Source organism: Photinus pyralis, unplaced genomic scaffold (assembly GCF_008802855.1).
Source record: "Photinus pyralis isolate 1611_PpyrPB1 unplaced genomic scaffold, Ppyr1.3 Ppyr1.4_LG4, whole genome shotgun sequence".
NCBI classification, from domain to species: Eukaryota; Metazoa; Arthropoda; class Insecta; order Coleoptera; family Lampyridae; genus Photinus; species Photinus pyralis.
The window spans coordinates 14,772,133-14,788,185 of NW_022170511.1; the positions used below are offsets into that span (position 1 = coordinate 14,772,133).

The 16,053-nt window shown below is 33.9% G+C and overlaps 1 protein-coding gene across 3 annotated transcripts in view; it reads right to left on the minus strand.

The window, feature by feature from the left end:
* Positions 1 to 1,917: 1,917 nt before the first annotated feature.
* Positions 1,918 to 16,053, minus strand: part of LOC116169463 (serine/threonine-protein kinase minibrain) — a 174,268-nt gene continuing 160,132 nt past the window's right edge. For 2 of the 3 annotated variants that reach the window (XM_031485561.1, XM_031485562.1), the window contains exons 4-7: positions 13,556 to 13,842; positions 13,247 to 13,503; positions 12,871 to 13,196; positions 1,918 to 3,414 (exon numbers count right to left, since the gene is read on the minus strand). In XM_031485561.1, coding sequence (XP_031341421.1) covers positions 3,110 to 3,414; positions 12,871 to 13,196; positions 13,247 to 13,503; positions 13,556 to 13,842 — 1,175 coding nt within the window. In that variant the 3' untranslated portion in view covers positions 1,918 to 3,109. Of the gene's footprint in view, positions 3,415 to 12,655; positions 12,727 to 12,870; positions 13,197 to 13,246; positions 13,504 to 13,555; positions 13,843 to 16,053 lie in introns of all 3 variants that reach the window. The other variant, XM_031485563.1, reaches the window with a different exon arrangement.

Here is a 16,053-nt window from a genome sequence, read left to right on the forward strand (position 1 = left end):
CCTTACGAAACGTTTATTTACAGTTAGTGATGCAACAGACTTCTACTTCCGCTTGAAAGACTATCTGTCGCTTTCATAATTGGGCCATAATAAATTTTTTGGTACTTGAACTATAGGCGCGACACATAATTATTAAGATTCTTGACTAACAAATTAGGAATTAATGTCAATACGGTCCCATGGTTAACATCAAATTCCGAGCATTTCATAGACATACAGCCGAGCAGAACCAAAGGGGCCTTAGGCCATTTCCCAAATTTCACAGAAATGGTGTCTTTATTTTTTATGTAATATGTAATTGTTTAGAAGATATAAGAGTTATATTATTGTTATTAAAAAATAATGACTTTCATTGCAAAAGATGTTTTCATCACATATAACCATGACCTTTTTAACCATTAATCGAAGATTCACTTTTAAACTACTATTAACATTTCCCTGCATTTCTAGAAATTATCCAGTAACGCAGGTGCGTAGCCAGATTTATTTATTTATTTATTGTGCCTCTCTGTTCTGGGCCCTCAACAGGCTTGCGCCCAATTACACTTAGAGAAGGAAAGAATGTTCATAGTCTAAGCAATTACAGAGTGACCCGCATAATGTCTCTGCAGAAGGTCTTAAGTTGGTAGATTGATTTACAAGAGCGGACCAATAAATATACAGAGCGGGCGCGCGAAATAATGATTTGCTGTGTACCGTGGAAAAATCACCCCCTGTAAAAAATGGTTTTTTGTTGGAAAATACAGTTCGCAAAATTTGATAGCATACGCAAATAAAAAAATATGCACATTTTCAAAAGCTCTTCAGCAGTTCATTTTTCGCCTACGAACACGTGTGCCAACTTTAGTTGCTTTCGGTTCAGTGGTTTAGCAGAAAATGAATGCACAGACTGGAAGACCGACGATCATTGAGATCTGGGTTTCTAGAGATCCCAAACGCACATATCCTTCTTAAAAGTGAGAGTCATTTACAGGCCTCTATAGGTACTACGGGTTGCAAGTGTAAAATTTTTTTTATTTTTTATTTTACTAGGTATAAGAACCTTTTTAATATTTTTTTGAATTTCTTGAATCACTTGAATCTCTTTTTTAATATCATCCCTATAGTGTGGTATAGTTTTGAAAAGAGAGGTTAGTATTCTGTCTGTTTAGATTAAAATATACAGGATGTTGCATTAAATAAAATGAGTTAGGTCCGATAACTTTTTTCTTGACCTTGTAAACTTACTTTGAAAATGGTAGATTATGAAACATTATTTGTAATAAGCACATTTCCGATATCTTAATAAACAAAGAAACTTTAGGCTTTTATCTAAAAATCAAAAAATGCAACTTTTGCACTCAAACACAAACGACTCTAGACCAGTTTGGATTTTAACATCGAGTTTATCTCAAAAAAATACATCAAGTCTGTGAGGTCAATTTATTTCTATTACTTATAGTTTGAGGTAGGTACTCCAAACTAACGACCAAATTTGGCCACCCTATACAGAGCAAATAATCTATACATAAACGTTAAATTGTCCAATTTTAATAGGTGACATAATTCCGAATACCAAGCACCTTGCTTTCTATTTGATCAGGCTACATTGCAATTTTCAAGAGCGGGCAAAGCGGGTTCCAAGAGTGGACTTTGCTCGCTCTTGCACCCCTCTGACTACGGCCCTGCAGTAACGTCAATATAAACGGGTTTGTTTTTATCACCATTTATACAATAACATCTTCACTAAATCTTTATAAAAGAGCTAAGCAATCGATTTTTTGTCTCCAATGTTGTACAAAAATGGTCATTTGCTATATGTTAGTAATAAATGTATCTGTGCTTATTTTGAGTTGTAGGGATCCTGCAGGAGTTCACACTTACCTGTCAATGTAATAAATGATAAACTGAGGTTTTGAAAAATTTGAAATTACACAGTTATTCTTGTAGTTTTTATTTAAATAACAAAGAGCAAGTAGGAATTTCAAAGATGATGGCATTATGCATAACTTACGCTATAAACTGATCTACAAATGTCATCATAATCATTGCATTATTTCCCCTTGAACTAAATGTGTAGTTCTGACTGCACATGATGTTGCAAGTTAAATAAATAGGTGTTTATTTGATAAATACAACTCTAGTGATTAAGGTAGGTATTTACAAAATTGTTTGGGTGGCAATTAGTTGCAGTATTCGAGTATAAGTTATAATAAGTATATACAAAACAAATCTGATGTTACAATAAGTAGTAAGCACTATTAAAGCTCTAGTTGGTAAAAGTAAAAATAAATTAATTTCTGTGCTTGTATAAAATAGATAGTTAATACTGCCGCATTGACTATTTAAATTGAAACGGTCACATTACCTAATCAAGAAAATACTGCAAAAAACGCCTCTTCCCCAACCTCATGTACAAACTGCTACCATATTTGAACACATTCACCACTGTATTGCGGTAGTGGATTGGATAGGCCCTGGTTTAATATTCACTGTTAACTTTAATATTGCTTAGCAAATTAACTATTTTATTGGCTAGACAAAAAACGAGGAAAAATTATACATCAGATATGTTGTACATTGTACGAAAGACAGAACATACACAAGTGCAACAATATATATATAATATGTACAATAAACTACAAAAATGTATGTTTATTCTATAGTAGTATAAAAAGTATCTACTACAATGTACAACGGGTTACACTTTTGTCAAAAAATATTAAAATAAACAGAGTCGGCATAATTGATCATGCTGAAACCAGAGCCAACTGCCTTAAAATTACAAGAAATCATAGGAAACATGTATACATATTTGTATATTTCACTATTCTTACTCATGTATTTAAATACTAGCATAAATTACTTCATTTACTTATCGAGCAATAAAAATCTCCACATAATTTAAAAACCTTGGAATTAAATGTTGATACGAGTCATATAATTAGTCAATTTCACGCTTACAACAGAGCATACACACTCTCAGTCTGTTGATACACTTTTGCTACGTCCATAAAAATCCACCGACAATATTAAAGATACAACACAGAGCATTATAAAAACCACACACTTTTCCCCGTAAGTAGAAATGCAGTCCTAAACAGTGTTTTTTGCCTACGTTTCTGTCCGTTTAATGTATCGCCACCGGACTTTGCTGCACACATACACCGACCATCGGACTGTCGTCGCGATCCGCCTGACCCGGCGTAGGACCGTTTGTTGGAGGGTTATGTTTCGGAGGCGTACTGTCCGCTACCACGTGACCCGGATACGCCGAATATGGAAGTGACGAGGGGCCGAAACCCATTAAAGGTGCTTGATACCTTGAGCGATGAGTATGTCGTGAGGGTGATGGATCACATTCCATCGCCGAGTAACTGGCAGGTTGGTATGTGTGATTTGTACAATCACGTGTACGACCTACTAAGTTTAACCCTGCAACCAAAACTTTTATTAGTAAAAGTGATGCGATTTGTTACTATTTCACTAAAGTGTACTACACTATATACAGATGATTCTAAAATGTTCCACAAATTGATTGACGGCTGAAAAATCTTTTTGTAGGTACCTCAACATGCTCACAAAATAATTCCAGTTATACACAATTTGTAACAGCAAGTAGAAATTTCTTAGAAATTACTTGTGTTGTTTATAACGACACAATATTTTTAGAATGTGTAATCTGTAACCTGTTCCTCAGCGCAACAGCAAGCTTACACTAACTTTTACTTACTGCACTCCAAGAACTAACATATTGTGTAAAGCTCCTACATTAATCATGTCTCGTAATTTTAATATGATCTGCCAGGATTATGATATATAATATACCTCTCTACCTGAAATACTTGGACAACTAATTAATAAGTTCAATAATTCTCAAAGATTTTTTTTTCTTTCATTACGCCTATTACTTACATCTCTGTGTTGTTCATTTGTACGTTTTACATAATTTATATATAATTTAGTTATGTTGCGCAATTTAATTTAATTTAATTTTCTTTCAATGCATTTTTACACATACTTAATGTTTATAATACTTATTCTTCTACTTAAGCTTAAGTATACGATTTTAGTTATACAATTTTAATTTCACTCTTGTAAACAGTGTATTGTTGTTCTATTATTGGAATATTTATTTCTGTTTGAGCAATAAAGAATTATTATTATAAAAAATAAAAAATTACTTAAAACAGAGATATTTAAGTTTTGACCTTGAAAATGAGAAATTATAGTGTATGTGTGTATTGATATTATATATACAGGCGATTTCACAAATGGCAACATTGAGCAAATAATGTAATAGGAAAAGCATGTCAATAAATCACAATGACACTAATTTATTTTCAGAAAATTACCAAAAAATAATGTTGACAAATCCATAGTGATCATTGTTTGTAAAACCGGGCTAAAGTCTCTTCTGAAGGACGCCTAATTTTATGCAACCAAAATGACTTGTTAGAACTATTCAAGATCTGGTTGTCATTAATTAATTTGAGTATTGTTGCTTTGACTTCCCTATTCTAATTTTCGTTCATGTGTGATGCATTCAACTAGTGAAAAAGTTGATTTTGTCAATTTGTATAGTGCCGGTAATAGTTTAAGGAGCATAAAAGATTTATTTTCTATGCGAAGCCAAAGCAATAATATTCAAATTAATTAATACAGCCCGATCTTTATTTGTTTCAAGAAGTTATTTTGGTTGTATAAAATTAGGCGCCCTTCAGAATATATTTTATCATTTCAAAGTCGACATAGGGAAATACAATAGGTACATGTAAACTGTAAAGATATTAATCAATATCACTATATAAATAGTCATATTTTTGTTATCTGAAAAATGCGTTGTTGTTTTGTTTTTTAATTACAGCTATGAGGAAACTACTGCCTCCCAAATTCAAAAAGATATAAGGAAAACGGTATGATAAATATAAAATATGATGCAAGGACCAAAATGTACTTTTTTTCCGGCGCCGCGTTCGTAAGAAAAAGTGACACTTTAGTCCCTTAAATGCAAGACAAAACACATTGATTTAAACCACAGAGTACAAAAAACGTTGTATTTTAGCAATAAAAGTTAAAATGTAAACCAATTCAAGCGTATGTATGATCTCAACTGAGTAGCATAATCCTCGGCATAATTTTCCTTTCGTAATTAATTTCTATTGGCTTTAAGCACACCATACCATGTCTATATAGAATCGAACGTCCACAAATATACATTTTACCTTAAGCAGTACCTTTATTCACAGAATTTCGCAAGAACACAAAGAAAAGTGTAAACTCCTATACCAAAGTATAGCCCCACTGTAGAACCCGCCAGGTTTGTGCGCTCCATCTACAGGCGAATCACTGAACTTTTCGTAAAAAAATTTCCTTTAATTGAGGGTGATCGAAAAGTAGTGCGGACAGTTCGAATTTCCTGTAAAACTAAACATTTATAAAGTTGGTAACATACCAAATGTTATTTATGTAAAAGCAGTGGTGGATCAATTCAATCACTAATGCATAAATAAACTACCTTCTAAACATGTTTGCCAATTCCTTGTAAAAAACATTAAAAACTTAAAGCGCCCAATTTAAACTGTCTGCAGTTCTTTTCGATCCCCCGATATAAGCGTGAGCTTTGTAATAAAGTGTAGAAGGCAATAACGGAAACTTATAGATTTAATTTCACAAAAAGATTAAAATTGCTCATTTTAAAAAATTTCATTAATTTATTTATTTAATATTATGCATAATAAACTAGATGCCCCTGATTTGCTATCTAAAATTAATTTTCTTGTACCATCTTATCACTAGCGTTTTAGCTTACCATTTCAGCTCTCTCAGCCACGTACTAATGATTTACGTGTAAAACCTCCAATAAACTTTGTAAAACCGGGACATATTTAATTCAACGCTAAATTGTTTATTAACGGAGATTAATCTTTAATTACTATTTTTACTATAGTTGTTTGGGTTTTTTGATTATTTTAGTTGTCCATTAACTTTTTATACCAATTTTTCTAGTTTCATTTGTATCGCCTCTATTATCTGTGTTAAATATCCTGTCATTAGAATTTGTTTTCTGTTGAGCATTAAACTATTACTATTGCTAATTTAGATCGATGAAAATTCGGTTAGGTACATCCTGCTGAATGCTGATACAACAAACGGTAAAGGAATGTTTTTAGCGCATGATCCTCACCACTCCGTTGACGCGCCCTTAAAATAATTGGGATTGAAATGTGATATTGGCATGCAGTTTTCACTAATGGTGGGTTTATACAATCAATATCATTAGTTCACTATCAAAAATCATTAGGAAATACCGAGGGAAATACCCAATAGAATCAAAGGTTTATTGCGCGTTGCTAACCAACAAAACCATCCTGAGCTTAGTGAACTATAGATCGTCTCACGTAAAAAAGGAATCGGGAGAAAGTAGTGTAACCTCCCACTAAGTTTATTGTTCATCTCAATGTCGCTGTGCTTTGAATAAAGATAGGTATAAAACTGGTAATTACTCGGGCCGTTGGAACCACCCTCTAGACTCCCAATGAATGAGCGAAGTGTTTATAACCGCATAGATGTTTATAATTTGAATGCTTATACAGTTGACCATTCAAATTATAAACATCTATGCGGTTATAAACACTTCGCTCATTCATTGGGAGTCTAGAGGGTGGTTCCAACGGCCCGAATAATTACCAGTTTTATACCTATCTTTATTCAAAGCACAGCGACATTGAGATGAACAATAAACTTAGTGGGAGGTTACACTACTTTCTCCCGATTCCTTTTTTACGTGAGACGATCTATAACGATAATGATTGTATAAACCCACCATTAATCTATAGATCAACCCCTAGGAATGACGGTGATTTTCATTTGTCTTCCTCTGCTTACATAGCAGCATCTCCTGTATTGTATGACACATTAAACAAAAATAAACAATGTCTAAATAAACTGATACTTTGGTTTTAAAGATATTAGCAAACATTATATTTATTCATAATGGCATGATTAATTCACAGTGCAGTTATCAATAAATGTAAGGAAAAAATTATCAAAAAAGCATAAGCAAAATTGTTTTAATTTTTACATGAAAAGCATCTACACAACTTCTCCAAAGAGATCTAATTAATTTAGGGTAGAGAAAAATCAAAAAGGGTAACGAAGGAATGTAGTTTTCAGAAACTGTAGCAGTGGTAATTTTGAGCATGTGTTCAGGTTTTCTTAAGTAGAATAATAATGTGGATGGGTGCTTAATAAACATCATTTTAAATATTTTCAATTGGTTAATTTTCAAAAAACTTTGATCTATCCGTCACATGCATTTTAAAGTCAGATGCGGGTCTGGATACAGTGAGTAGAGGGTAACTAAGGAATGTCACCGTCAAAGTATACTCCTTGGCGATTTTAGGTTTAATGAAAACTATACACTATCACATTTCATTCGCAGTCCATCTGGGTGAATTGTGTTAGATACGGCACCCTGTATAAGGTAAGTTTTTCAGTTTTAGTACAATTTTCAGGCCACAGCACCTTTTTGGTTTGCATCAAATTAAACACAACGGAAGGTAAAGCAACTCCTGTTGTTTCAATGTCCACATACTGCATGTGTTTACTTTGTATATAATATGTATATAAATGCTTAGACCATACAGTACAAGTTCACAGAATCATGTTCACAAACGTTCTCTTTATTTTTAACCATTATACTGATGGTGTGTTTTAAAAGATAAGTTAAAAAACTTCACGTCTAGTTTTCCAATTGCTTCAACTCTGTTGAGTAGATTTTATGTTAATGTAGAATATCGTAGATGAGGGGCAATTTCTTAACATGCAACGAAACTATGAAAATCAAAATACTAATTACCAAACGGTTACTTGGGTAGATACCTACTACATATATAAATTATATCCCCACAGTTACTATACATTCCAGTTTACTCATTCATGTTTGCACCGCAAACTGTAAAGAAAAAGATCAACATCGCTGCATGTAAATGTGACCAGTTCTTTTATCACCAGCGACTGAATATAATTCACAAATTGAAATTGAAGTTAAGTTGTCTTGGTTACTGGTTTTTTTAGTGCTATGCTATTCTAATGCACGCTCATTATAAATTGGCGATTCCCAATTTAGTTTGATCTGGCTTTACTATTTACTGCTAGACAATTATTTAGCTCAATGAAAGGTAAGAGATTTTCCTATTTTTTGGGTATAATATTTCTGTTCTCAGCTTGATATTGCCTGTGGAATCTCGCGGCTGATTAAATGCTTTGTTTACAGGGTTGCTTATTTGCTGTGTACAGAATTAGTATATCTTGAAATAATTTCTTTAGAATGACATAGACTTTTCTCTTTAAAAGCTGATTATTGTGGCGTTAGGAGTAGAGCATTTTCATATGCTTTACAGTTTTTGAGAAATAGGTAACGCAAAGCTCTAATTTATTAAATGGAAACAGTATTTCATTTCATGGTTATTACTAAATGGAGTATTTTCGCTCCTAATAATATTAAGATGAAATGAAATATTTTTGCCATTAGAAAATTAAAGCTAAAACACATTAATTTTATTCTGGTTCCTTGAGGTTTTCGATTTTTGTTATTTCCCAAAAACCATAGTGCATATCAAAATTTCTTGTGCGCCGTTGATTTCTTTCTAGAATACACTTTTCCCTTTGTCACTTTTTATATCGTTCATACGAATAAATCTTTAGATCTTTAAATATCTTTGAGATCTCAATGCTGTGCATGATAAATAAGCCATTGTGTTTAAGGTCAGGTAAATTTATGCAAGTGTTATTATTTATAGTTTTTACTGTGATGATGTCACTTTCTAGCTTGACGTAGGTCATATTTTTATTTATCTCGGTCTATTTCCGCCTTTAACATGTTATTGACTTTACCTTTCGTCACTACTTTTTTACTTTTAATTTTTGGTATAGGACTTTCTGACAATTGAGATTATACTGCCTACAACCTTATTGTTTCTCATTTTCTAATCATTCTTTAGTCAACTTTCCAAATTATTTCTCTTGCAATATTTTATTGCTTTAATGATTTTAATGAAACACCATGCATTCTATAACAATCCAATATGGAGTTCATAAGAAATAAGAAATTTGACATTTTCAGTTTTCAATGATGTCACTTGTTTTCAAAGATTTTTCAAATGCGTTTTTTTAACCACAAAAAGGGGCAATTTGCTAACTTACACTATATCTCTCACCGTTACAGAGTCACGAATTTGAACCACCCTGTACTATAAAAATGAACGAACATCTTTAAGCCCTCAAACAATTTAACAGTTACTTATGAAGTACATTGTATGTGTGTCAATGGGCGGAGTCCATTTGTTATGTGTTATACACTATGTCCATTTTTCGAGTGCCACTATGAGGATCTCACTTATCTTAAGAGATAGAAAGTTGGTTAAATGGGGGTAAAGTTGCCAATTTTCGTTCTGAATAAAAATCTGAAAAGAAATTTGAAATATCTTCAATAGTTTTGAAGATATCGCAAAAAACGGAAATTTCTGATTTTCGTTTTTAATTTTTTTGTATTAAACTAATCGCAGTAGACATTTCTAATTAACACATTATTCGAACACTTTTTAATGGAGATTTCAAATATGGCATCCTATTTTTAATAACTTTGAAGATGACGGAGGAACACGTGTCAACTTTAGTTTTTCTTATGGGCGCCATTTTGAATTTTCACATTTTGAGATTACGTCTTTTTTTTCTCTTTACAACGATATATCACACATGATGGTAGTTCAGTATCATGTATCACATTTTTCCTAAAAATACAATTTTTAATTTTTTTGGAAGAGTGCTTTGGAAAAACGAAACATTCTTTTGTTGTAAACAAAAGTTTGACAGTTTGATCCATCTGTCTGGTTGCGGCGTTGTCAAAGAAGTAGACATTCGATTTTCATCTGAACAGAATTGAACCTTCGTTATGCAAAAAAATTATAATTAAAATTTGAACAAAATCCATCACAACATGTGTTCAAATTGTCCACCTCCTAATTCTGAGGACAGCGCCACTCTCTTCCTAAGATTTGCTATGGCTCTTGAAATTGACACATCCCTTCTTCTAATCTTGTGCCCACAATTCTATGACGAAGTTCATCAAGATCGGCTGGCAATGTTTTGTAAATTTCATTTTTCATTGTTCCCCACAAAAAATAGTCAAAGGAAAACAGGTTAGGTGACCGCGCCCGCCAGCGTACGGTCACCATTATTAGTAATAACATGATTGGGGAGCATAAAATTTATCACACCGTTTGCATTAAGCGTTTGAAATGTAGTAATGCAATGCAATTACAAAATACAGAATGTCAGTGCCAAATGCGTGCGCATGACTTATTTTGGTTGCATAAAGTTAGGCGCCCTTCAGAGGAGATTTTGTCCGCCTTTGGGAAATTCCGACCACGTTCGTGGTTTTCGCCGTTCCCGTGGATACTTTGGGAAATTCTTTCGGAGTACAATGTAACGCTTTCAAAAAAACCTACGTTCTAAATGTCAAGTCTCTTTTCGACTGTAAAACATAACATTCTGTTTTTTTTTCTGTTCCCGTTCGCGTGAGAATTACGGAAAACGTTTTACTAACTCAGACGAAGGTTGTATCGCCTATCCCGACGAACCACGTATATATGGATACATTTCCTTATAATCCCATTACAGTGTGCACAGTTTAAATCCTTGTTTGAGGTTGATTTTTTCATTTAACGGTTGGTAGGTAGGAGTGAAAACATTTGATTTTACGGTTGGCGCCGTTAGTTCTCTTATTTACTTTTATGATTTATTTATTTATTTATTTATTTATATTTCTCTGATTTTTCCTGTTATATGAAGCGAAGACGAATCCAACAAATCAATGATCATGAAAATCGGTTCAGCCGTTCTTGAGTTATAAGTCACTTTGTTTTATATACAGGGTGAAAATTTTGTCTGGAGAACTGAATATATCTTCAAAACAATATTTGAAAAAAAAAAGCTTTTTATGATATCCAGAAATATAAAAAGTTTGCTAGCAATCGACGTACTTTAAATTTGTGGTCAGTGGCGTACTTCTGCATGGTTAAGGGGGCATATTTTTTTAGCGTACTTTCCTCAAAGTGAAAAATCGCTACTGGCTGCACTTTGACGTCCGTCCGTTCGTCTGTTCGTCACACGCACTCCTAAACCACTGAACCGATTTTGGCGATATAGGACTCATTTGAAAGGACTTGGTCCAAGGATTCCGTGCATATCCATATTTTTTGATTTGAAGATGTAGGTAATCAGTGGTCCGTACAAAATTTTCAAGCCTGTATATAGATTTAAAACGAATGCGCTATTTCTATTTTACATTGAATTGATTTTTATCCACAATTTCATTTCATCATAACAAAATATACAAGGTGCTTGCTCCATTACAAAAATATATCCTCTTGAATATCTCAATTACACTACGTTCCACTGTTTGGCTGATTTCACTGCCGTATCTAGATAAAATTGCTTCAAATTTGCTAATTGACCCGAATTTGTAGCTCCGTTAATATAAAACAATGTTCAAGAACCAGCACATGCACAAAAGAAAACGGTGCCTATCTGGCTAAAGTGAAGTCAAGAAAATTCCAACCAGATGCAGAGAATAACTTGGTACATACTGGCATCAGCAGTTTCCTTCTTTCATAGCAACTTTTGAGAACCCAAGATCAGAGTAACATAAACAATCTATTCCATATCAAGTGTTGGAGAAATTCAAGATGAAACTAGTCGATTAGTTAGCACTTGGTCTATGTAAGAGTCATTAATTTTGTCAGTGACTCGACTATACTATACCTACAAATTTCATCATTGTTCTGTAGCAATCATATACAGGGTAAGTATAAAGTCTCGCAACATTCGATTATATCTTCGTTATTTATGAAGCGATTTTTTTACAATTGGTGTGCTTACACAACAAATATTAATGCATTTTATAATCATGATGATTTTTGAATTGTTTATTCATGTAACTTATTATCTATTACCATAGAGTTAGTATTACTTAGAATTACTTTCATGCGCGTTATTTCTTTTTTCTTTTGTTTGTTACTTTCATTGTTACTGTTCTACTTTCTCAAATTATTATAAGTTTAACTTTTTCCATTTGTCCTCTAATTGGATCTTTTATGTATCTGTTGGGCAAATATATATTATTATTATTATAAATATCTTCGACGACTGGTTTAGCCTGAAAACAACCTTAACTTTTTGTTTTTAAATGTATCACCCTGTATATTTTATTGTAATCAGACGCAGAATAAAATTCTACATAAGAACGGTTTTTTGTTTTATTCGAAAAGTAATAAAAAAATAAATAATTGCTATTTTATTTATACTGTGTCTTAAATTATCCTCATCGCAAATGTGAAAGGTAGAACTTTTTTCAAAAGGTCAGAAAATTTTCAATTCAATGTGCAGACATGGTTTGAATGAAGCAACCGTTAAGTATAGTAACTGTGCACCTAATTTGACTGTGAGTCAAATCTAAATAACACTAAGGATTGCAAATAAAAAACAAAAAGCACATTGCTAATAAAGAAATAAAAAAAAATTTATTAAATATGTGAATGAAATTTAATCAAAACTAAAAAAGCGTGATAATGTTATGCTTGCTATTCTACAGGGGAAGAATATATGTTAGTACCTGTGTAAATAAGTGCTGTTGCGGTTCGTCACCGCACATCTACGTTAGTCATCGCTGCATTCCGGATATGTCTGCGTACACAACACAATTTAAATCCCTTAATTTGTTTGCCTACTAAATTAAAGAAACACAAAAATGTGATGACTAATGACATGGTCGCAATAGCAAAATAAAATAGCGATAATATTACTCGTAACAATATGTTAAATACATACCGTGTTGACAAGTTGAAGTCGACAAATCAAGATTGACAACAGCTGGACTTGAGCTCGTACTACTCGCAGTATTAGTGCCTTCGTCTGTAGTTCGTTTAAAAAAGTTATGTTGTAACGCATAATAGGGTGTTATTCGGGTTTTAGGATCATAATCTAACATTCGTAAAATCAGATCTTTAAATTTAAGATAATCACTTGTCGAGTGTCCTAATTCACCACTTCTTCGACCGCCCGGGCCACCATTTTCAACACCTAGGATGTCGTGTAACTTCTTTGTTCCCGGTAACTTATACTTCTTCCCGTCCTTAGACCTTTTCAACTCGTATCTGCGGACATAGACACTTAGATAACAACCAGTTTAACTTACGTCGCTTACTTTGAATCGAAAGGGAATTTATCAAAAAATTTCCTCGTCTTCGTAGCCCTATCTAACAGCGTTTTCGGCGGCATTCCTAATACTTCTATAATTTTACTCATTTGGTCCACTTCGTTGGCACCACTAAACAAAGGTTCGCCCGTATGCATTTCTACTAGTATGCAGCCTAAAGACCACATGTCTATCGCTAAATCGTATGGAATTCCTAGTAGAACCTCGGGTGATCGGTAAAACCTAGACTGTATGTATTGGTATATCTGAAACAACGCAATCAGTCGGTCATCTTGTACAACAACACGAAATAATTACCCTCTGTCCTAGCTGACACGAACTCCCAAAGTCGACAATCTTAATCGCCGACCTCTTGGGATTACACAGAAGGATGTTTTCCGGTTTTAAGTCACAGTGAATAATGCTAAGTTCGGGCGTCGAAAGGAACAGTAGAGCCGTGCAGAGTTGTTGCGCAAATTTCCTCGTTAAGTTAAGCGAGACACCTCGGAAATTCGTATTTCGAAGAAGGTCGTAGAGGTTGTATGAGAGAAGTTCGAAAACAAGGCAGAGGTGATTTCGCCACATAAAGTGTCTTTTTAATTTTACTGAAAGCAGACAAACAGAATAATTAGCTACACGTAAACTTTAATTCAAAACTAAGTTGTGTGTGATGTGTGACTAGTCACAAAGAAGCTTATATGATAATGAGACAAAGTTGTCTCCACTTATAATTAGCAATTATTCATTCTATCAGAAAATGTACACACAGAAGGCGTGTCTTGTAAATCGAATTCTAGGGGTTTTTAGGTGATGGAGTACACACAACTTACTTTGAATTGAACTAGGTATATATACTTTTTTTTAGCATTTTACCTCTGAACATACAAATCTCCTATGTCCCATTTTCAAATATACAAGTTAAATACCCCTTAAGATATGCAACCAATCTTACCTACTTTCATCTTTTTCAAATGGTTTCCAATAAACGTCAATATCAGTAATGTATACAAAAGAAGAAAAAATGGAAATTTTACAGATGTATTTCAATAATCACGGGACTTATTTACTGCTAAATATCCCGATAAGCAAATTCCCAATTGACAAGAGCATTAAAAATTTCATTTTGATGGTTGAATTGTTAATGAACGTTACACCAGAAAAAAAACTTGTCATGTTTTAATTGTTGATGTTAAATATTTTAGCGTATGTAAAAGAAAATCCACGGACTCAATTCGACAATTCAAAGCAAATGAGTAAAATTCCAGTAATGAAAAGACACTTTTTGTAATTTCGATATCAAATACTTAAATTTAGTTGGCGGTTTCAGTTTTAAAACAGCCGTCATTTAGCCACAAGTGTCACAGTTAATAAATCGGATCTGCCGAATACGTATCTCAAATTGATCTAAAATAACTACAGTTTCTTTTGTTTACACTTTACACTGTTGTCAAAGTGGTATGTAAGGTTGGTTGCATAACTGTCATGCATATGTTACAATTTACGCACTGTATGACAAGACAGAGCTTGGTACAGCAAACTCCAAACAGTTTTCAAATCCCCTGGGCACTAAACCCTTTGAATTTCATAATACCAAGTTACATTGCCAAGAAATGAAGCATTTTAGACCTTGTTCATACATTACAGGCAAGCACTTGGAGACGTTTGGATCATGCTGTAGAAGTCTGTTCCAACTAAAATAACCTATAATTATCATGAAGCTATGAAAAATTCAGTACAAAGGGATTACCTATGAAAAACGAAAATTAAAAATCAAAAGAATGAACCATTCCCTGCTTAATGGCCTCTGCGATGACTAAGTGTGCTAGGGCCACTTAATTTAGCATGGGCGGTGTCTGGAACAAATTCCAGAGAGGTGCAGGACTACGCTCCTTAATCATCCTTATTCCTTACTAAGAATCAATCAGCCCTGTGATGTATCACTAACATTAAACTTAAAGGCGGCTCCACACGCAACGGAAAAACCGAAGGCATGCCTCGAGGCGCAAGACCTCAAGGAAAACCTCTATGTGTGTATGGAGAATTCTGTTGAGGTTTTCCTGCGCATCTGACGCCTGGAGGCCGGAAATTTCAATACAAAATCTCATTCGATTTGCCTCTTCTTTTATAGCGCCCCAAGGCCGATCGTATTGTGTGGATCGGTGGGAGGTAGGCCTTGAGGCGATTCCCTTATACCCTATACGTATACCGTGTGTTAACCACCAAACCGGGCCATAGACACATTTAAAATTATACAATAAGAAATATGAGTTTCCATATGAAATATATATTTTGTTTAATGTCATATTGACACACGGTGTAGTTTTGTGTGAAAAGAGGTCCGTTGCATCAAGTTTTCATATAGTCATGGCCCGTGCAAAGCAAAAACAAGAGGAATTTATAGCCAGAAATCGTAATGTGGCACTCAATCTTTCATGAGGTGTAATTGCGGTCCTCATTATGGTGTCCTTTTTGTAAATGATCGACGTCACCAATGATAAGAGCCTTAAGTATGTGTCCTCATCCATCCGCAAATAATTGTGCCAATCTTTCGGACTGAACCTCAGGTCTTTTAATAAATTTACATGGAAGTAACATTTCCTTTTCTGTAACCAGTCTTTAGTCCAGAACTTTCGCGTCACTCTTTTTTAGTACTTTCGACAGCTAACAATAATCCAACAACAGGAAGAACGTTATCTGTCGACGTCATTTTTGCGCGAAACTGGCGTGCCTTAAGGCTGGCCTTCGTATATTCCGTAGTGTGTGGAGACCCCCCATAATTTAGGTTCGCCTCAAGGCCCGTCGCCCCGAGGCAAGCC